A 19,452-nucleotide genomic window follows, 5' to 3' on the forward strand; every position below is an offset into this window, starting at 1 on the left:
AAATTGGAAAATTCCATGCAACATGGCAGTATTACACTGGATATAATTGGGGGGGGGTGGGGGTGGCAGATTTCATATGACAGAGAAAACTTAAATTTGTATATACTCATGTGTAGAATATTTCAAGTCTTGTATCAACTAATTTCCCATACTTCTGAATTTATTTATGGTATAAAGTTATAGTTTAGAAACTTACACTGCAGTTTCTCATTGCAGTAAATATGCTGTACTTAGGGAGGATTGTTAGAATTGAAGATGGCCAGCTCATTTGTGGGATTTGTTTCTAACTTAGTGTATATATGAAATGTGGTATTTTGAATTTTTTTTACCTATACGTTAAGACATCCCCTTGCTCAGAGTAAAGTTTTGTTTTGTTGATCTGAAAGACATAAAAAAAAAATAATTTTTTCCCTCAAGCAACACAGTATCTGGCTGAATTATTTTGCTTAAATTTGCAGGATAGAGTGGAAAAGTAGGGCAGGGGGGATCTATCTGGGGAAAACAAAGAAGGGACAGGAATGCAAAATGAAACAGTATGTTTCATGTGTGGAAATGAAAAACACTTATCAAATATCTGCCTGACAGAACTCAGAAGATGACTGTGAATTCAGGGATGAGTCAGCTACTGTGGGAATTATTGAGCAACACAATATAGCTCATAACAGGCTTATAGGAGTTCAGATATGTCTTTCCCAAGCAGATGGAAGGAATATGTGGTCTTCCTTTTTTACTTTTATTTACACGTAGAATGTTTTTATGGCAAGAACAAGACTTCCTTTTTAATTTCAAATTAAATTCATTAGTTTCTGGCTGTTTTGAAAAGATCAGTGCAATGGGATAAGCATATCCAATTGAAAAAAGAAAGCTCTAAAACCTTTTTTTGCCTCCTTAAATTCTGACCTCTTTCCATGTTTATGCTCAATTACATGCCTGTGCTGTTTTTATTGGATATCTTGACAACACAAATAAATAAGTACATCTGCAGCTTTTCCATCTTAGAGTCTGAAAGGGAAGACCCAGATTGTCCCACAGGAATTAGCAAGAACTGGAACAGAATGAAATGAAGTCACAGAATGGTTTGGGTTGGAAGGGACCTTAAAGATCATCTAGTCCCAACCCCCCTGCCATGGGCAGGGACACCTCCCACTAGACCAGGCTGCTCCAAGCCCCATCCAGCCTGGCCTTGAACACTTCCAGGGATGGGGCATCCACAACCAGCCTGGGCAACCTGTTCCAGTGTCACACCACCCTCGGAGTAAAGAATTTCTTACTCATAACTGACATAAATCTCCCCTCTTTCAGTTTAAAACCATCACCCCTCCTCTTATCACTATGCTCTCTGATAAAGAGTCCCTCCCCACCTTTTCTGTAGGCTCTCTTAAGTACTGGAAGGCTGCTATAAGGTCTCCCCTTTCATGTTCACCTCTTTTTGCTAGCAATCTATAAGTAGTAGGCATAATGCCTTGCTTTCCAAAGCAGCAGCAGTTGCTGTTCCTCTGTCTCTCATCCCAGACAGTGTTGGGATTTTTTTTGTGGCTGCTTTAAGCTTTTCTTTACCCCACTAGTCTTGTTTTCTGACCAAGAGCCTGGTAGGCAGTGATACTAAATCAAAATACCTTGTTGTTTTGAGGTGCCTGACTTAAGTTTTAGCTCCCTTATCTTTAGTTATCTTTGTTTTAAATACTTTCCGTTTTTTCACTGATTGTGATGCTTCCATATGCAAGAATGGAAGTCATCTTCAGTGATTATGCTAGTGAAGAAGGATTACTGTACTGGGTCTTACAAATAAGGAACATAATGTATATTTCCATGTTTTGTCCCATACTGGATGGATCTGTAATGTGATCTGGACATGACAACACTGAAATATTTCAATGTTTATCTTTCAGATTCTTTGCTACCGCGTGGAACCTGCAGTCCTGAACTACATTTCCATTCTGTAAAATTCAAACAGAGACAGGGACCACAGAAAAGAATGCATGATAACCTGCCTACTGAGCTTCTGAAATTAAGAAATAGGCAGTGTTGAGGTGAGAGGGACAAGGTTTTCGAAACTACATGGGGTGTAGGCACTCTGTGTTCAATAGGTAGGCATCATGAAATATGCAGGGAGGTGGTGTTTTTCCATGATGTCATAGTGTGGAGAACACATACTGTCTGTGCTTTGATTGTGGACGTTGTCTTTTGGGATGAGACTCTGTATTCACTCCATACTTTGCCTTCGGCTGAGCTTTTAACTTAGATATTATATATTTTAATCAAACTAGAATCTAAAAAGTAGGGAAAACATCTGCTGGGATCTCTGTCACTTCTCTGCATTTCAGTACAGTATTCTAGGTGTCAACCAATCCAAAGTAAATTCCTTTGATGTAGACGGAACCTCTGGCTTAACTTTCTCACAAGTTATCTTTTGTGAAACATGGTTTGACCAGTATTTGCTACTTTATCGTTGCTTTTGTAATGTTGACTTAATGCATTTCATTAACATCCTGCACAGCGTGAGTTGTGGCTTCTCTTTGCCTGTATTCCCTTTAAGTGGTTAAGTGAGGAGATAATGATATTATTGAAAACTCTGTGCAAGCATGACATTTTATTAGTTCTGTTGTACTGAGGGCAGTCGTATCTTGCGCATTCATTGGTTATTGATAAAGTTTCAGTAACTATGGACAAGTGGAAGTTAACTTGCCGGTGCTGGGCAGGAAATCACCTTGACTCTGAGTGGAGATCACAGCTAATAAACGGGAGTGGACTATTTCTAAATGGTTAAGAAATTTAAAGGATTTGACTTGCTTATTTCTAACTTGAAACTTTGTGTCAGATAGCTCTTCCCCCTTGATGTGATTACTCATGATATTTTGTCAACAGCCATAGGTTAATTGAATTTGCAGTGCAATCTTCTGTAATAATCCTTGTCAGTTTGTTTTCCCTAGAAGATAATCTACACAGTAGTGTTTCTGTTTCTTTCCATGAACATTAAAGGGAGCATCTGACTATCTCTTCTGCTTCCCAGGTTAGCTAAAATGTTCTTCATGCTTCCCTTCCCCCTTTCACAATCTTTTTACTGTATATACAGACAGAGTCATTTTCTTCCTCAAATATTCAAGTTGTTTGCTAGGTTTTTAAGTGGGCCATTGTGGGCTATTTGTGCCAAGAATGCTTCTTTTTAGAATAGAAAATCACTGCGATAGGTAACTTATGACAAATGTATAGCTGTTTTTTATAAGAATTTTAAATTAGTCTGAAAAGATCAGAGATTTGGGGAATATTGTTTCCCCTGCTACTGCATGCATCTTGTGAATCCCACCAGCTTAAGCCAGTTTGTGGCTTAGTTTTTACCACAAAACTCTTTGTGTTAGGAATGACCAGGTTTACCAATTGGAATGTTATATTTACCACTAACATAACCAAATACACTTTAAAAAAAACAACAACTTTTATTATATCAAAGTGTTTTGCAAATATTCCATTCCTCAAGACACCTGTGGTCATAATTCACAATATAGCAGCAAGACAATATTGGGAGAAGACCCCACTGGGAGAAGACGACTGGGCAGTTCTTTAAGCTTTTGGGGGATCTCCCTTGCTATACTCTGCTTCAAGTAGCTGTGGATATGGGGGTTTTTCCTTTCATGCTTGCCTCTTTGGTTGCTTGTAGGGTGATATTTAGAAAGATTAGGGAAAATTAAAACAATGGGATTCTTGTCAGGATTTCACCAGTCTGTCAGCCACTGAACCAACTAATACAGTTTAATTTTGCTTTATGGAATTTCAGTAGCAGAGATGTAGGGCTGTACATTGTGTCAGGAAGGACAGCACAGTGGGTTCATGTCCAGAAGGTCATCCCTCATTCAGGACTCCAGATTTCCCTACTTACCTTGCCAAACTGCAAGTAGGATTTTCAAGCTTTGATTTTTATAACAAATATTTAAAAGTGATCTAATGCTAAGTATTTCTTTAAAAACAAACACACATTTTCCCAATAGCTGAGCATTGTAAGACACAATGTTTAGTAGCTATTTTATCAAACTCGTCTTCCAGAATACAGACACCACTCAAGTTTGCTTGTATGTTGAACCAGTCAAACAAGAAAACATCTCTTACTAATCTTTTTGCTTAACTGTTGTTCTTCGTATATGGGAAAATGCCTCATATCAGCAAAATAGCTGGATACGCATTATCCATTTTGTATTAGCAAACCATGTTGTACGCCTTACAAAAAAAAAAAAACCCACACATAAAAAAACCCCAACACCAAACAAAAAAACAGCAATGTTTTTTCTGTATCATGTCTCTTTCTGTTTCTGTGCCTGGTAATAATTTTGTTTTTTCCATTTCTTGAGAAATGAGATTGTTTCCTTTTGATTGGATTGTCAGCCTTGACTATTTATTCTTTTGAACGTGTGGTTTGTTGCAGGGAAGAGGGGATTTAGCACAAATCCATTGGTGTGCAACAAAAAATAAATGAAAACTCTTTAATCAGCCTTGGCTACGGACTTAAACAACACGACATGGCCAATTGGTCTTGTTGAAGTTGTTCTTAATACTGACCTCTTTCTTTATTTTGTATTATGGTAGCAGCTGGGAAGCCTAATAAGAAAATCAGAGTCCTCTTGTTGTGAGGAGCATAGAGCTGATTTATGAGTCACTGACTTAGAGCTCTGGGCAGAGCCCCACTTTCCTTTTCCTGGGGGAGCTGAAGTATGAGAAAGGAGGGGAAAAAGGAGGGATATAAAGCAGGATGGGGAGCAGAAGAGGTAGCTGTCATTATAACCTCTGGGCACGTGGAAACTGTGAAAGGTGGCTGTGACTTCTGGAATGCAAAAACTTGAGAGGGATGGCTAGTTAGAAAGCACACCTGGGTTGGAAGGCATTGCACTGACTTGAAGCTACACACAGGTTTGTGTAAGTTGGAAGTACCAAGGAGTATGAGGAGAGAGGACAGTGGTGGGGGCTCTTATGCCTGCGTACTGGGCTGCTTGGAGACTGGCAGTTTGTGTCTGGTGGGAACAGTGGGAGGTGGTGGGAGGACACATATACAGGAAGAGGAGCTAGTGTAAAATGTTTGAGAACCACTGGCTTGGAAAGATGCAATAGAAATTGAGCAAAAACTGAAGTTCACAGCTTGCTGATTGCTTAGTCATTGTCAGCTGGAAATGCTTTGTACTAGACTGGCAGAGACAGGTTGCAAGAAGGAATTTAAAAGCAGAGTTATCAACTGTAAGAATCTTTATTTTGTTCCTTTGTTGTTCTTTTTTTCCATACACTGAAGAAAGCATGTATGTGACTTGAAGGCAGGTGGAAAAACAAAGGTGGTGTTTGTCCACTTCCTGTAGAAAACAGGATTACCTGGCCTCTTGTATTTTAGTTTACTCTGGCAATTTATAAGGCTCTCTTAAAAAACAAACAAGCAAACAAAAAAAACAAAACAAAACAAAAAAACCCCAAACAACAATGAACAGTGCTATATACAGTAACATCAAAGGGATGAGTCAGTATGTGCTGTGTAGCCTGAAAAAGTGAATCAAAACCTTTGTAATGAAAACAAACAAGAGAAAAAGGATTGCAAGGAGACGGTAGACATCAGCAAGAAAGTGGAATGTGGTGGGAGGGAGAAAGCTTTCCTTTTTCAGAAAGACTTTTCTGTGACTGAAGTAACTTTAAAAGAGAAAAAACACTTTCAGATATCAATATTGAAACAAGGACATTATATCCTAGTTCCCTGACAAAGAGGGAGGAAAAAAATCAGTGGAGTCTTGGAAAATTTGTGGAAGCCTCAACAATAGAGTGTTTACTTTAAGAAAACAGTTTCATATCCCTTAAATGACAATTCCAAAGAGTTTTTCTTTCAAAGTAATTTTTTTTTTTAATTGGAGGCAAATCATTAGCAATAAAATGAAATAATAAAATAGCTTGCTATTAATTTGAGCAAGGAGATCTTCATGCTGCTACTGTCTGACTGGACATTGCCTTTATAAATAGTATTCACAATTAAGTTATTTTTTAGATTATGTATTTATCCTTTTCTTTGTGTATATCAGAGAAAGCGTCACGTGAGAGAGAGATCACCTTTGGTTCCTGTTTTTCTGTTGCTGTGTTCTGCTGCATGAGGACATAAGCTATAACTCTCTCAAAGCATATATATTCTCTTCTCCTGTCTTTTGAGTGATCATCCAAATGGAAGTAAAATAGAAGTCTTGAAACTGATAGAGAAATCTCTGCTCATAAAAGTGCTTTATTTCTTTCTTCTGGGCTAATCTTTGATATATCTTGACGTGTCTGAACTTTTTAACTCAAAGGAATAAATATTGCCTCCTTCCTTTTATTTATTTTTTAAATTGCAAATACATCAGCTTTCCATTATTATTGAGTAGTCATCATCCATCATCTGCAGCATGAGTGGTACTGAGAGCCTTCTCAGTACAAACACAACAAAGTTGTATTCCTTTCAGGGATATCGTAATATCTCCTCTCCAGTATTCCCTCTCTCAGACATTCATAAGTGAAGAGATTAAGAGATCTTACTTTCAAAGAGAGTCCAAATTGTTTGAAAAAACTCTCTTGCCTTTGGAGATTAGAGTGACACTTAATTAAATATTTGTGGCTGTGAAGAAGAAAAAGGGGAAAAAAAACCCTGAGTTCTTTTCAGTAGCTGCCTGTCTAAGAGCAAGAGCTTGAGAGCAAGCTGAGTATTGCATGATTCAAAAAGAAATTAGATTCTGATGTGGAAGTAGATGTCTGCATGAAGGTCTGTGCTCTGCCATTCATTTCCCAGGGCAGGTTATGAACATACCACTGGGGCCCTGAAACAGTCTTTTCCAGTTTGAAGCACGCTGTGTACCATGAGATTATCTGTCTTCTATTGAACATAAAAACTATTGTGGATTAGTACTGTGACAAGCTCCAGAGTAAATGCCTAGTTTTCAAAATCTCTTCTTGTAGAGGGTATTTGAAATTTGGAAGCTCTTGAGTATATGCATTTTCAGCGTCTGAGGAGTCTCTTAAATAAAAGTCCGATGGATCTGACTTTCTTTAGTGAGCCAGTATTCAGCAATGAAAACATGCTTCTCCCATGCTGGTAGTACTGAATGCATTGATCATTCAAGTTTAAGAGGTGGAAGTGTTTATAATTCTAATGTAAAGGATACATAAAAACCATATGCTCTGAAGTTACTTTTGCACGTAGATACTCATTGTGGGTATTACTATATATATATGGAATCACAAAACCAAAATTACACTGGTTTTTCTGTGAGCAGATTAGATTTAAGGGCATTTTTGTTCTGATTTTTGTTTTTACTTTGTTTAAAAAAATCTTCCATATTGAAATGATCCAGCAAATTATGATCTTAACCTGAAAGGCAAACTGAATTCCAAATAACTGATGAACAGCTACCAAAATTAATTCAATTTAGAAAGTCATACCTGTAGCTAAGTTGGAGTCCTAGTTGTTAAGGCTGAAGATGACTAGCTGGGTTTGTTGGGTTTTTCAGGTCTTGTTAACATTCCAGTTATGATTTGGAGACAAACACGTTATGCGCTTATCTTCTAGTACCTCCCTGAAAAATCAATTCGGAGTAAAATCTAAGAGTTGAAAAATCATGATCTTTCCTTGAGTAGCAGTTTACCTGCTTAATCTCTGTATCATCATGAAATTTGGCATGCCTGTTTCGGGTAGAAAGCCTGTCCCATCATTATGAGACAAACCTCTTGGTTGCTGAGCATTCTCAGCGCTGCCCCATTCCAGAAAAACTGTCTTGCAAAAAAACCTAACTGACAAGTTAGAATGGAATATGAATTTATGGAGATTAACATTTATATCTTCACCTGATAATTTTGACTGCTAGAGAACATGGGAAGAAGCTGAATAAGAGTATTTACATTGTGCAAACTTTTTTTCACAACATTACATAAAAAAAAAACCCCCTGCCATTTATTGATGACTAAGCCCTGTCTCTCCACCCAGCACGGTCAAGAGGTTATTTGCCACAAATGGATTGTTTGGCCTTTCCATGAAACGTGAAATATGGAAGGAAATACTGAGCACATTTCGTGAACTGATAAACAGTGACTCCCAGCCACTCTATCCTTTCTGTCTGAAAGAAGGTTGATAACAAGCTTTCAGTGATCATTCTTGCTGTTATCATCAGTTTGTTCAAATTAGCTTTTTCTTCTGCTGTAGTTGTCATTGTTCAGCTAGAAACTTGCTTCATCACACACAGAGCTCTCAGCAGACCAATGAATGTTTTGCTATGTTCAGAGGCCGGGACAACATTGAGGGCTTAATCTGTGATCCTTACTGATATAATTATAATCAAATCCCATAGAATTTGATATTCTATGGATCCAAAAATTCTGTTTAAAAATTCTGTCTGTACTTTCTATGTTGCTTTTGTCCTAAACATTGCAGAAGGGCCAGCTCTCTAGGATTATGATTTTCTGTTGTGTGGCTTGGCTTTATTGTCCATTGAATAAAGGTTATAAATCCTCTACCTGCAGTTCCTATTGTAATGCAATCACATGATGGTGGATAACTGGCGGGTATAAAGTATGTAGGCAAAAGCATCTATAGCTCTTCAACAATGTGTTTTAGTGGAAGGACGGACAGAGGAAAGGATTAGGTTGTAGCAGTGGTATACAGTAAGCTATCAAGATCTTCAACCTCATGCTTTTCTCATGTATAATAAATCTGTCTCATTATATTCTTATGTGGAAGTCTTCAGTGGCTCTGGTGTTAAGGATAAGGGATCCTGGACTACAAATGCCACTTCTCAATGGCTTTCCTCAAAGACGCATGTTCTCAGAGGGCTGGTTAAACGTGCAAATCTCTATCAAGATCCAGCTATCCGCCCCTGCAGTGCCCTTTTCAGATGCCTGTTGTCTTAGTGAAACCACATAGTTCGTATCTGTATTTCCTTAGCTATATGCACTTAAGTAAGGCATCTGCTTTTTTTAACTATGGCTGTATATTCGTTGATGCCGTCACTGACTTTCTCATGTACCTTGGGAATGGGTGCATGTGACTTTGTGTTGCAACAAGTTACTTGGGAGGCATTATGTTGTCCCATCTAGGTGGGATATCCTTATTATTCTTCCAGAAGATACAGTGTGGGTCCTTCATGACCAAGTACGCTTTCCCATATCTACGCTGCACGCTAAACCACTTTTTTGCTTACCACTGGTCACTGGAACATCCTCTTCTGATGCTTAGACAACAGCTCTCAACCTGGCTCATTCAGCTTTTGCAAGAGTGTGCTCTGTTACACGTGCACAGAGAACATGCTGCAAGTAAGTGAGCACTGCTTGGGGCCCTCGGTACGTAGTTCCCCATGCTTTTGAACGTTTAACCAGTTACTGCAGAATCATCCATCCTACATTCAGGCCAGGTGAAAGCTGCACGCATATACCTTCCATAATACTTGGTAGTCATACATCTAAACAAAAGACAGACATGAAGAAACAGAAGAGTTATGCTTAATCTACATACACAGAGTTTGAATTGGAAATGCACGTCCATATGTCTGGCCAGACAGACTTGTAGATGTATTCTTCACACTTTCAGGAAGACAGAATCTTTGCCAAGATATGCTTTACTCTTCAAATTGTGTTCATTCAAGCAAACTCTCCTCCTGGTGTAATGTGCTGTCTTTAATAAAAATTAAAGCATTTTGAGTACTGGAGGGAGTAGTTTGATGAGACCAGTGGAGCCAGACTAAGCAGCTGCAGTCATGGAAAGGGTAGATGTCCTATCAGATAGGTATCTCATGCTCCTGGATTACCAAACACTGACCCTTCTGTTGGATCAGTCAGCATCTTCATTTGTCTGATCCTGTGGTTAAGTAATTGTACTCGCTAATTTGTAACGGGGCGGGGGGGATGGTGAGCTTGTAAAATAGGGAGAAACTAGTTTTCTTCTACGTTAATTAATTTAATCAGCTTTACTAGTCACTCAGGCAAATACCAAACCAAGCATGAAGGTGGAGACATGCTGATGGAGGAGGAGGGAGAAATGGGAGGGTGCAGTTTTACTGCAGTCAACCTTATCTTATGGCTCATTGCTAATGAAAAACGTTGTTGCTGCTCTTAAGCCTCCCTCTCTGCTGCTGCCTTGTACATAGCGGCACTCCTCTGCCTGCACAGTGAGCTGGTTCAGGCAGTGAAAGAGAAAACCTTATTTTGCAGCACAACTATTTATATTTTTTTAGTCATTTAACTCATTGAACGAGCTTGCAACTAGCAAAACAAGAAGCAGCAGGCAAGGAGTAATGTGATGAAGGACAACTCCTCTTTGGTGATGATTAGGTGTTAGCTCAACTCAGCAACAAGGCCAGAGTGCTTGACAAAGGGACCAGTACCACGTTAGTAAGCTGCATGGTCCTCTCCCTCCCTTGTGCTGCCAGTGGTATGACCTGGGGGTAGATGGTGTGCCCTTCGCCCCGCAATTAGTTTTCAGCCGTAATAGTGCCCAGTGAGCTGTCTGTGCTGGTCACCAGGCTGTTACTGCTATCCCAAAGGAGAGAGCTAAGCAGGGTGATCTAAGGCAGCACTAGAACATCGCTTTCAGTTGTGGGACACAACTGGGTCAGCTGCAGCCAGACATAAAGATGCATCCTCTTATATCCAATATGTGTCTCATTGCAAAGAGTTTCTTCCTCTCCCTGCAAAACTACAGCACATACTCCCTACAGTGGCGAACACATCTAAGGTAACAGTCTCTTTCAGCTGCCTGTAATTGCCTCGTTACCACCTCTTAACTTAGACTAGATATTGGCCTATTTAACCACTTCAGTGAGACAACGGTTTAGAGGTAATTTCATCTGCAATATTTGTCTTCCAAGGACTATATAACATCCACTTTAACACGATGAATGCTCTTGATTTTGTAGAAACAACTTAGTGTATTCCTGTAGAATATCAACCCTCTTGCTGTTTTACTAGCTGTTCATTTGGGAGTGGATGAATGAGTTGCAAGGCAGCAATGTAAATCCCTAATATCACAAAATTGTCCTTTTTTTCCATGGAATCCAACTTTTGTTGCAGTCATGGAGACTACAGTTATTGTGCACATTTGCCATTTAAAAAAATGTTTTTTTTTCAACACTCTGGGGATTTCTTTTTATGAAGTCTTGTTCTTCTTTAGTAGGATGGTTTCATTCTGTCAGATACTAAAATACAAATGTTCCAATATAGTTGTGGTGTTATACTGCAGCTAAGTTTTTATTTACTAAAACGCTTGTGCATGAGATCTTAAAACAGTTTCACTGGTGTATGTCAGAGTTCACTGTAGGCTGGATATTCTTTGTTTTACCGGGCATCAAAACAGGTTTTCTCTATAGAACTCTGAGCAACTGGGGAGACTTAGCAGGATTTTTCTTCAATGTGAAATCCCTTGAGAAGGACAAAACTTAGGACCTCCACGAAAATCAAGATTTTACGTGCAATTGGTTCACTTAGAGACAGGATATTAAGTTGACTGGATTGTCTGGGAAGTCTGTATTACAGCAGTATGAAAGGTAGAATTTAGTTGGCTAATCTGTCACTTTGCGCGAAGAGACAGGGAAGTTTTCTTTAAACCAAAACAGCAATTAAGAGATACGAGCTTTATGAATGTACTAGGCCCAACTACACTCTGTTATTACGTTTAATGGGTTAAAATGACCTTAGCCATCTCACTGCTTTCTCAATTACTCTTTTCTTTTTTTAAACTTACAGTAATAACAGCTCAGCTATGATCTACTTCTATTATTTTGCTCAGCTTTTAATATTATAAAATAAGCTGATGTGCTGTTTTATTTGAACAAACATTCTATTACAGGGTTTCATGAACAAATTTATGCACAGCTTATTTGTTTATACTTAAAAGCAAAGACCCAACCTTTAGTTTTAGGAAAGAGGCAGAGAGCGTGCTAAATTTTTTTTAAGATATAAAAGCTTTTATTTCGCAGATCAGTAAGGATTCTGGTTTTTCAGCATAGCTAATAGAGGATGCTTGTAATAGTAAGTCCAGTTGATACATATAATAAGTATATTACATACCTGATCTAGCCCTGCTGCTTTTTCTCTAAACCTACTGCGAAACAGTAAAATGTGCCTAAAAAAAATATGGAGTCTTTCAGTCCCAGCTCCAAGTTGAGTCAATAATAAGACTGTGGTACAGAGTGAGTAAGCTGAGGCAATTCATGTTTGAGAAGTGCACTGCTATTAGCGAGTGTGATATTCTAGAAGGTTAATAAGGAAAATGCAGTTTTATTCTTCACAAACTCAGAAGTTAACGTTTTAGTTAACTAACTGTCTGTGGTTGTCCTCTGGTGGTGACAAGCTTCTGCAGAGCGACACTTCAGGAATGTTATTTCTGAATTGACAGGGAGATTCCTGATACTGAAGTTTATTGTACTCATTCAAGTAGCGTCATTTATATTCTGTGGGAAGTTCCAGGCTTTTAAGGAGCATGGAAAACTTTTCACTTTAAGAAAAAGTAACTTTCTTTGCAAAAAGTAAAAAAACCCAAATGACCCAAGAATTTATTTTATAATTAAATAGTAATTAGAAAAAAACACTATTAAAAATAAGGTTGAGTTTGAAAGCTTAGCACAGACTCAGCTCTGACTCGCCACTCTAAGAAGTCTGTAGAAGTGGGGGTTTGTGAGCTCCATTGGCAAGAACCTGATGTGCTCGGTAGCGTTGGCTCCACGGCAGTCAGTGTGGTAGAAGCACCTCTGTAACAAACATCTGAGCTCTCCAGCAGCCCCTAAGGAAAGCTAGTGAAACACTAGCCATGGTTCTGTCAGCGTTCTGCATGTATTTTGCTAGAAATTCCTCAAAACCAGTATGTTAAAATGTCCACGAACTTGCATTTTTCCACTGTAGCCTATTAATCTGGAGCATTCTTTATAAATTCTTGATATTTAGTACATATTCGGCCCTTTCCATAGCTGTACCTCTTGTGGTCACTGCTGTTGTTCAAGGAAGAGCATATAGCAATTGTCAGGAAGACCTTGCACTCAGGTGTTAAAAAATTTTGTTTCAGGAGGTGACGAATTTACATTATATGTTTGATCTTGCAGGAATTCTTAAATGGGTGAAGCTGATAGATAACTTTGAGGCTGAGTACGAGTATGTCACCAATGAAGGAACAGTGTTCACTTTCAAGACAAACCGCCATTCTCCAAATTACCGGTTAATCAACATTGACTTCAGTGACCCAGACGAATCCAAATGGAAAGTTCTCGTCCCTGAACATGAAAGAGATGTTCTAGGTAAGAGTTCATGTCAAGTAAAAGGTTTTCAATTCTTTTTTTTTTTTTTCAAATTAATTCAGTAATTAGTCTATTGAACGATCTTGTACAGACCTTCTTCATTTCTTCCCACGCTTAAACTTTGTTTAGGATTTGCAATTAAAAGACTTGAGACTCAAGAGATCCAGGATACATTTCTCTCTCTCTCTCTCTCTCTCGTTCTAACGTCCTGTGTGGCCGTAGTGAAGTTGCTTCGTCTGTCCTCGTTTTAATTCTGTGTTTATAGGAAATGAGGGGAAAGTATTTTCCTGCTTCATGTCAGTGCAGTAAACATCTACTAGACAGTCAGGGATTACAGCAAGAGGGACTTTGTAATCAGAAAGAAGGGAAAGAGCAAACCTAGCAGTAGTGCAGGCATTGTTATGAACAGAGTTGGTCAGAGTTTGAGATAGGATTTTCTGTTGTTCCTGGGATAAGAAGAGTAGACAACACTTGAAAAAAGCCTCGGGGAAAGTTGAAGGACATGGAAATCTCTTAAGTATAAAAGCGAGTTCAAAACATAAATCTTTGGGTTTGATATAATTACAATAAAGGTGTATTTTTTTAATCCCATCATTTTTGGGAAAGTTCTGTTAAAACTTAGAATTAGTTTCAGGAAATACAGAAAAACCTCCTCTGAGCTGTTTTTTTGACAGGTGCTTTGTGTACATTTGTATAATCGGTTCTCCATACAGTACAAGATACAATTATGATTTATCTGACTAGCATAATTATAGCTATTAAAAAAGACTGCTTTTTTTTTTTTATTAATCCATCTTTATACAAATTCATTCATATTTGCTGCTTTTCTGGTGAAGAGCTGCTTTGTAGAATGGGGAGAATTCTCTGTATGTGTGTGATTTGATATGTAAATACAGTAACTTCTGTCTTTCCCCACTAAGCCAAACTTATTTGACTACTGTTTCAAATTCCTCTTAAGATCTTGCTTTTCAAGATACCTAAAATAAAAACTTAATTTCTGTCTGCATTTCACAATGTGCCCCACATGATTTCTGCCACAGTCTAGACAAGGTATGTCACCAGTATGACATAAATGGTGACTTTGAGCACGCCCAGAATTGTAGTGATGGTGCAAAGGACCGGGGTCTAGAATATTGCAAGAATTTTGGTAAACAAATTTCTACAAAAGTAGAAAATCAGAGCTTGGTGAGACACAAATCTTTTTCTTAAGATTGGGAACTCTTTGAATCATCGTAAATGCATCTTACATGAAGTACCTTTTAAGTCCTAAGCAGGGAATAAATAATAGGTGTAAGTGAAAAATGGCTTGCAAGGCTTAATTTCTGATTGTGTGCAAATTTGCTGACAGCCTGTGAAGCCATGCTTAAGTTACGAAGAACTGCAGTTTATAAAGTGGGACCAAGTTGAAGAATTGACTTAGAGGTGGTGAATGTTCAAATAGAACGGGACAGAAACATGTGATTGACATGAAATGTGGTTACCGTGTATGGATTTACCTCAGATGTGGTCTAGGCAGCCAAAGGAGCTTTGACCAGTGGCAATATAGGCACTGGCTATATATTCCTTCCCATTAAGATAAAGGCCACATCTGCTCTTCACTACATTGCAGTATTTAGCTCAACTCTATTTTGGTTTCATTTTAAAGGCAAAGTTGTGCTAAGTTTATGTTTGTGCATGTAAAAAAAAAATAATTGATGCATGGAACACTCCTTTAATGGCTTATACATGACAGCGTTGACTATACAAACATAACAAGAACTGCATTTAGAAAACTGAAAGTTCAGATAAATGGGTTTGCTGTGGGCACTGGCCTTCAGACTGTAAACACAACAGGCATTCAGCTCCTAAGCACTTAAAGGCAAACATAATTTGTCATAGGAAACCATCAGAGTAACTTTCAGGAGTCTGTTGTGTGTCATTAGGCTTCTACTGTATTTGAATGTGACGCCAGAGTAGGCAATTGTATGTCCACTTCTCTCTCTAGCTCTTTGGAGAGGTATGTGAATGAATTGGATTAAATTAACAAATGAAAGTGTTTCCATAAGGTGAGTTACAAGTAGATCTTAGTGCTACAGTAAAGTAAGTTTGAATTGTTCCGTTGCTTCTTTGTGTCAGCCACTTTCAAATTAATGTTGCATCATCAGTGCTAAGATAAGGGAGTTTTATCAGGAGATTGTAGCCCGGAATAAATAAAAAAAACACTCCTTCATTTGATGAAGCCAGCAAGCAAGCCAGTCTCTATGTCATGTTGTTTTAATCATTCCAAGATTTGGTTTAGAAAGACATAAATATAGCAGAAGGTAATTAATAATTCATTGTCTTGAAAACCTTGCAGTCAAGTGAATTTGATTTTATGTGATCCAGAGATGACAATGTAATGAAAAGCCTTCTGCAGAAGCTAGGACAGCAGTGATTCAAAGGGTAAATGAGTATTGCTGCTTGTCCAATTTTACATATGTGTGGGAGAGACTCTTTATCAAGATGTAATTAGCTGTATTAGAATTTCTTTATAAACATTATAGTCAGTGATGCTCTAGGTCACAAATGTGTTTTACTGGCATATATAGATACTCAGCTCAAAAGTCTCCCTCTCTGGTGTGATCGCCTGGTAGCCATAGCCCTCTTTATTTCTATATGTTAACTTAGATTCAGTTTCATAAAAGCTGCACCATGCACATATAGAAATAGATTTATTTATGAATAATAAATTCAAGATTAAGAATTACGAAGCTCTGCCAGTGTCCATCAATGGCAAAAAGAGAAATTCCACAAAGTATCATAGTGCATTCTTAGGGAAGACGCTGTAGCTAATATAATATAACCAAGAAATAAACACATATGCCTACAAGGCGGTGTGAATGTCATTTGGTTTCTTCAACATATTCTTCAAGATAGACTTTTTTATTGGCTTTGACTTTTTTGTTTTCAGAACTGTTTATAAATAAGCCAATTTGGGAAATACAGGGGAAAAAAACCCAAGCATGTTCCTGCAATGAGATTGTACACACACCACATTTTACAACTCTCAGCAGGGATTTCACACAGAGTTGAGGTAAATTTAGATCTCTACTCTGTGAGCTGAGAGGAAGAAATAAATGACAGCTATTTTAAAACTAAATTTAAGGGGGGGCCTCAGAACATATTGAGGTGTGATGAGACTCATTTCCTCCCCTTTGGAGTTTGTTTATAAAGTGTTACTTTTAATTTTCAGGGAGTCTTAAAATAGAACCACAGGGGAGATTCACATCTTAATGTTGAACTAGTGCTTTAAATGACCACATGGCTGCAAGTAGGTGTGCTGAATTAGTTAAAAGGCAGCCTAGTTCTAAGGCATAGGATAAACTTGCTGTCTTTGGAAGGTTAAATAATTAATTTTGAGAACTGTGACACTCCCCACCCCACCCCCAAAGGTGCCCAATACTGGTAGAGCAGGGCATCTTGAGAGTAGCAGTTATATCCAGCCCTGTACACGTGACCACAGAAAGAAAAACAGAATAGATCTCGTGAGTAAGGAGGGCTGAGAAATAAAACATATTGCTGAATGTGTCATAGATGAGGTGAGTGTTCTTGAGCAGTTTCTTGAATCTCAGTTGGACATTTAACAAGCAGGGGCAAAGCTTCTGTACCTTGTACACATCTGCACACCTAAACTCAGTGCTTGTAAAATGTTTCCTTTCCCTCAGCTGGAATGTGCGCTCCAAGTCAAAAATAGTGTTTTTCTTCATACCTTTAACCTGCTAGCTTATTCATAAACGCTTCAGAGTTTGGGGAGGGGAGTTACTGCAACCGAAATGTATCCTTTGGCACTGTAGTCAAATCAGGAGGGAAAGTCTGGAATGAGTACCAGGAAATTGTTGATCCTGAATGACAAGGATGTGCATGGCTGTGAGTAATCCCTCATGTTCATCTCGGCTGTCAGGAAGCTTGTGCACTCCGTTACACTGTGGTGTTTTTTAGAGTACCCACAGCTTTACGCATTTGGGAGTTCCGCTTGCAGAGCGGGTGCCTGAAGGATTGTGTGACTGTTCTGAGGAGCTGTCGTGTGACCTTGTGTGTATAGCCCAGAGGAGGCGCCCTGCAGAGACGGCTACTGCAGAAGTGTGGCAGAGAGGAGGAAATTGGCTGCAATGCAAATGACCAGATTGATAAGCTTCTACTGTGAAACTGGGGGGGGGGGGGGGGCACAAAAAAACCCAACAAACAACAAACCAGCTGGGATGTGGCTTAGCTCCAGTGTTTCCCAGCAACAAAAAGCACCCCCTAAGATCTGGGCAAGGCAGATACAGTCCCTCAGTCACTGGGGACGTGGGGAGAGGATATGGTCCAGATGCGTATCCCTGACTGAAAGTTTTATTCTGCTCCCCTGGAAGGGCTTTTGTGGCTCTGTTTAACTCTGTTTAGCATGGAAAACCTGCATCAGTCATAGGTGACTAAAGCCTGTAGCTCACTTAGGGAAGCGTTACTCCTGATGTTTGCAGCTTCAGAAGAGCTTTGCCTCCCACACGCTCTGTCTCTTGTTTGTATGTCTCGTGCTGATAGGATGTGGGGTATAAAATTCTTGTCTTGTTGAGATTGATTGGAGCTTTTCCATTAATTTAAACATGGCAGGCTGTGACTGAGGATGGTGTCCCAGAGAGAAGACATACGCCTTTTCATATGTTGTGAGGGCTCATCAATGTTTACTCACATGTTTCAGAATGATTCATGTTTTATTCTGTAAATTTCTCATGCTTTGCTTGCAAGTCTACCCATAAGTAGCCTTGAGTAGTAGTTACGGGTCATTTTAATTGAGATCAGCGTTAATACCTGTTAATCTGCAGACACTGAAATTTACGGTTGCTGTTTGTGATGACCAAAGAAACCAAAATGACCTTCCAGGTCTATTTTCCAGCTAAAGGTTTGACAGTCCATTAAAATGTACTCGTTATTTGTTGAGTGGACGCACAAGCACATTGTACAGCAAGTAAGTCAGCAGTTTCTGCTGAAGACGTATGGCTGCCTGCCTCTCCTAGCTCAGTGTGTTCTCCATCGACATTTCAGCATGCATCTGTCAAAGCATGTTTGTACAGTTGGACACAACATGCTGTAGCTACTGCTGCAGAAATGAAATGTCAGGACTGTCATAAGTAATTAAGGTTAGTGGCACAGATGTTTGGTGTGAGGATTCAACCTTTTTTTCCTGAAGCTATTTCAAAGGTTGTTCATAGCAACATTGCTGGTGCCAAGTTAGTGGCATGCCTTTGCTAGTAATGAAAGCTGTCAAAACAAAAGAGTTTTTGAAAAGTAGCAGTATATGAATTTCTAAAAGGTTGAACTAGAACTTCTAGAGGTGGTTGAGCGCAGTTTTCTAGGCCTCGTTAAGTATAATTCCTGTAGCCCAAATCTAGGTATTGAAGAATTGTGTGTAAACTATTGTAGTCAATAAGGTGGTCACTGTCATCTTCAGAGGGAAATGGGCAGTACCAAGGATAATTCTTCATGCCTGCTTTCAGTACCTGCAGGTGTCTCCAAGTGTGTCCGTCCCTCTCTGATGCCTGAGCCAAGAGGCTCAGGTTGGAAAAGGCAACGTCTGTTTATTGTTTAGTAAAATCAATCCTTTGACTGATGGGTATTGTAAGTCAGTGGACTGTAAGTATGCTGGAGGACAATTCATAAATTTAGGTGTAACTGTGAGAATAGCTGCTCTGTTCATTGGTATTAACTGAAGATAAACTGACCCTATACAATGGAGAGGTCTCGGATGGTTAACTTGTAAAAAAACACTTGTGTGAGTAAAACTGCTCAGCAAGCAATTTACAGTCTCCCAGAATATGGTATCCAAAATAATTGGGTGAACTGCATTCTAAAGGTGCTTATTTCTGCCCATTGTCTATAAAGGGAGCCTACAGCAATGGTGTCAGGCTTAAAAGCTTGCAGGAAGTAGAGAGGCATGCAGGATGTGTTCTGCAAAGCATGAGCAAACCCAAGGAGGCTGACTGCTAATGCAACAAGCTCGACAGTATCTGCAGTTCTCAGTGCTGAGCATGGGAGTAACAGAGACTCAGTTTGTAGCTTGCAGTCAAAAAATAGCTCTTGTTAATAATTCAGCATTGGTTTTAGCTTGCTATGCGTATGCATGTTGGTTCTTGGTGTCTTTTTTTTTTCTTACGCTCTTTCAAGTCTACTTCAATGTTTTGCTCAGTTTTGATTTTTGTATTAC

The 19,452-nt window shown here is 38.9% G+C and overlaps 1 protein-coding gene across 1 annotated transcript in view; it reads left to right on the forward strand.

Moving 5' to 3' along the window:
- The window catches only part of PREP (prolyl endopeptidase), a 102,723-nt gene that overhangs the window by 33,189 nt on the left and 50,082 nt on the right, over positions 1-19,452 (forward strand). Inside the window, exon 8 of the mRNA XM_074581030.1 lies at positions 13,062-13,253. Within this exon, the coding sequence (XP_074437131.1) occupies positions 13,062-13,253 (192 nt within the window). The remainder of the gene's footprint in view (positions 1-13,061; positions 13,254-19,452) is intronic.

The sequence above is a fragment of the Larus michahellis genome, chromosome 3, assembly GCF_964199755.1.
Source record: "Larus michahellis chromosome 3, bLarMic1.1, whole genome shotgun sequence".
In the NCBI taxonomy this organism is placed as follows: Eukaryota; Metazoa; Chordata; class Aves; order Charadriiformes; family Laridae; genus Larus; species Larus michahellis.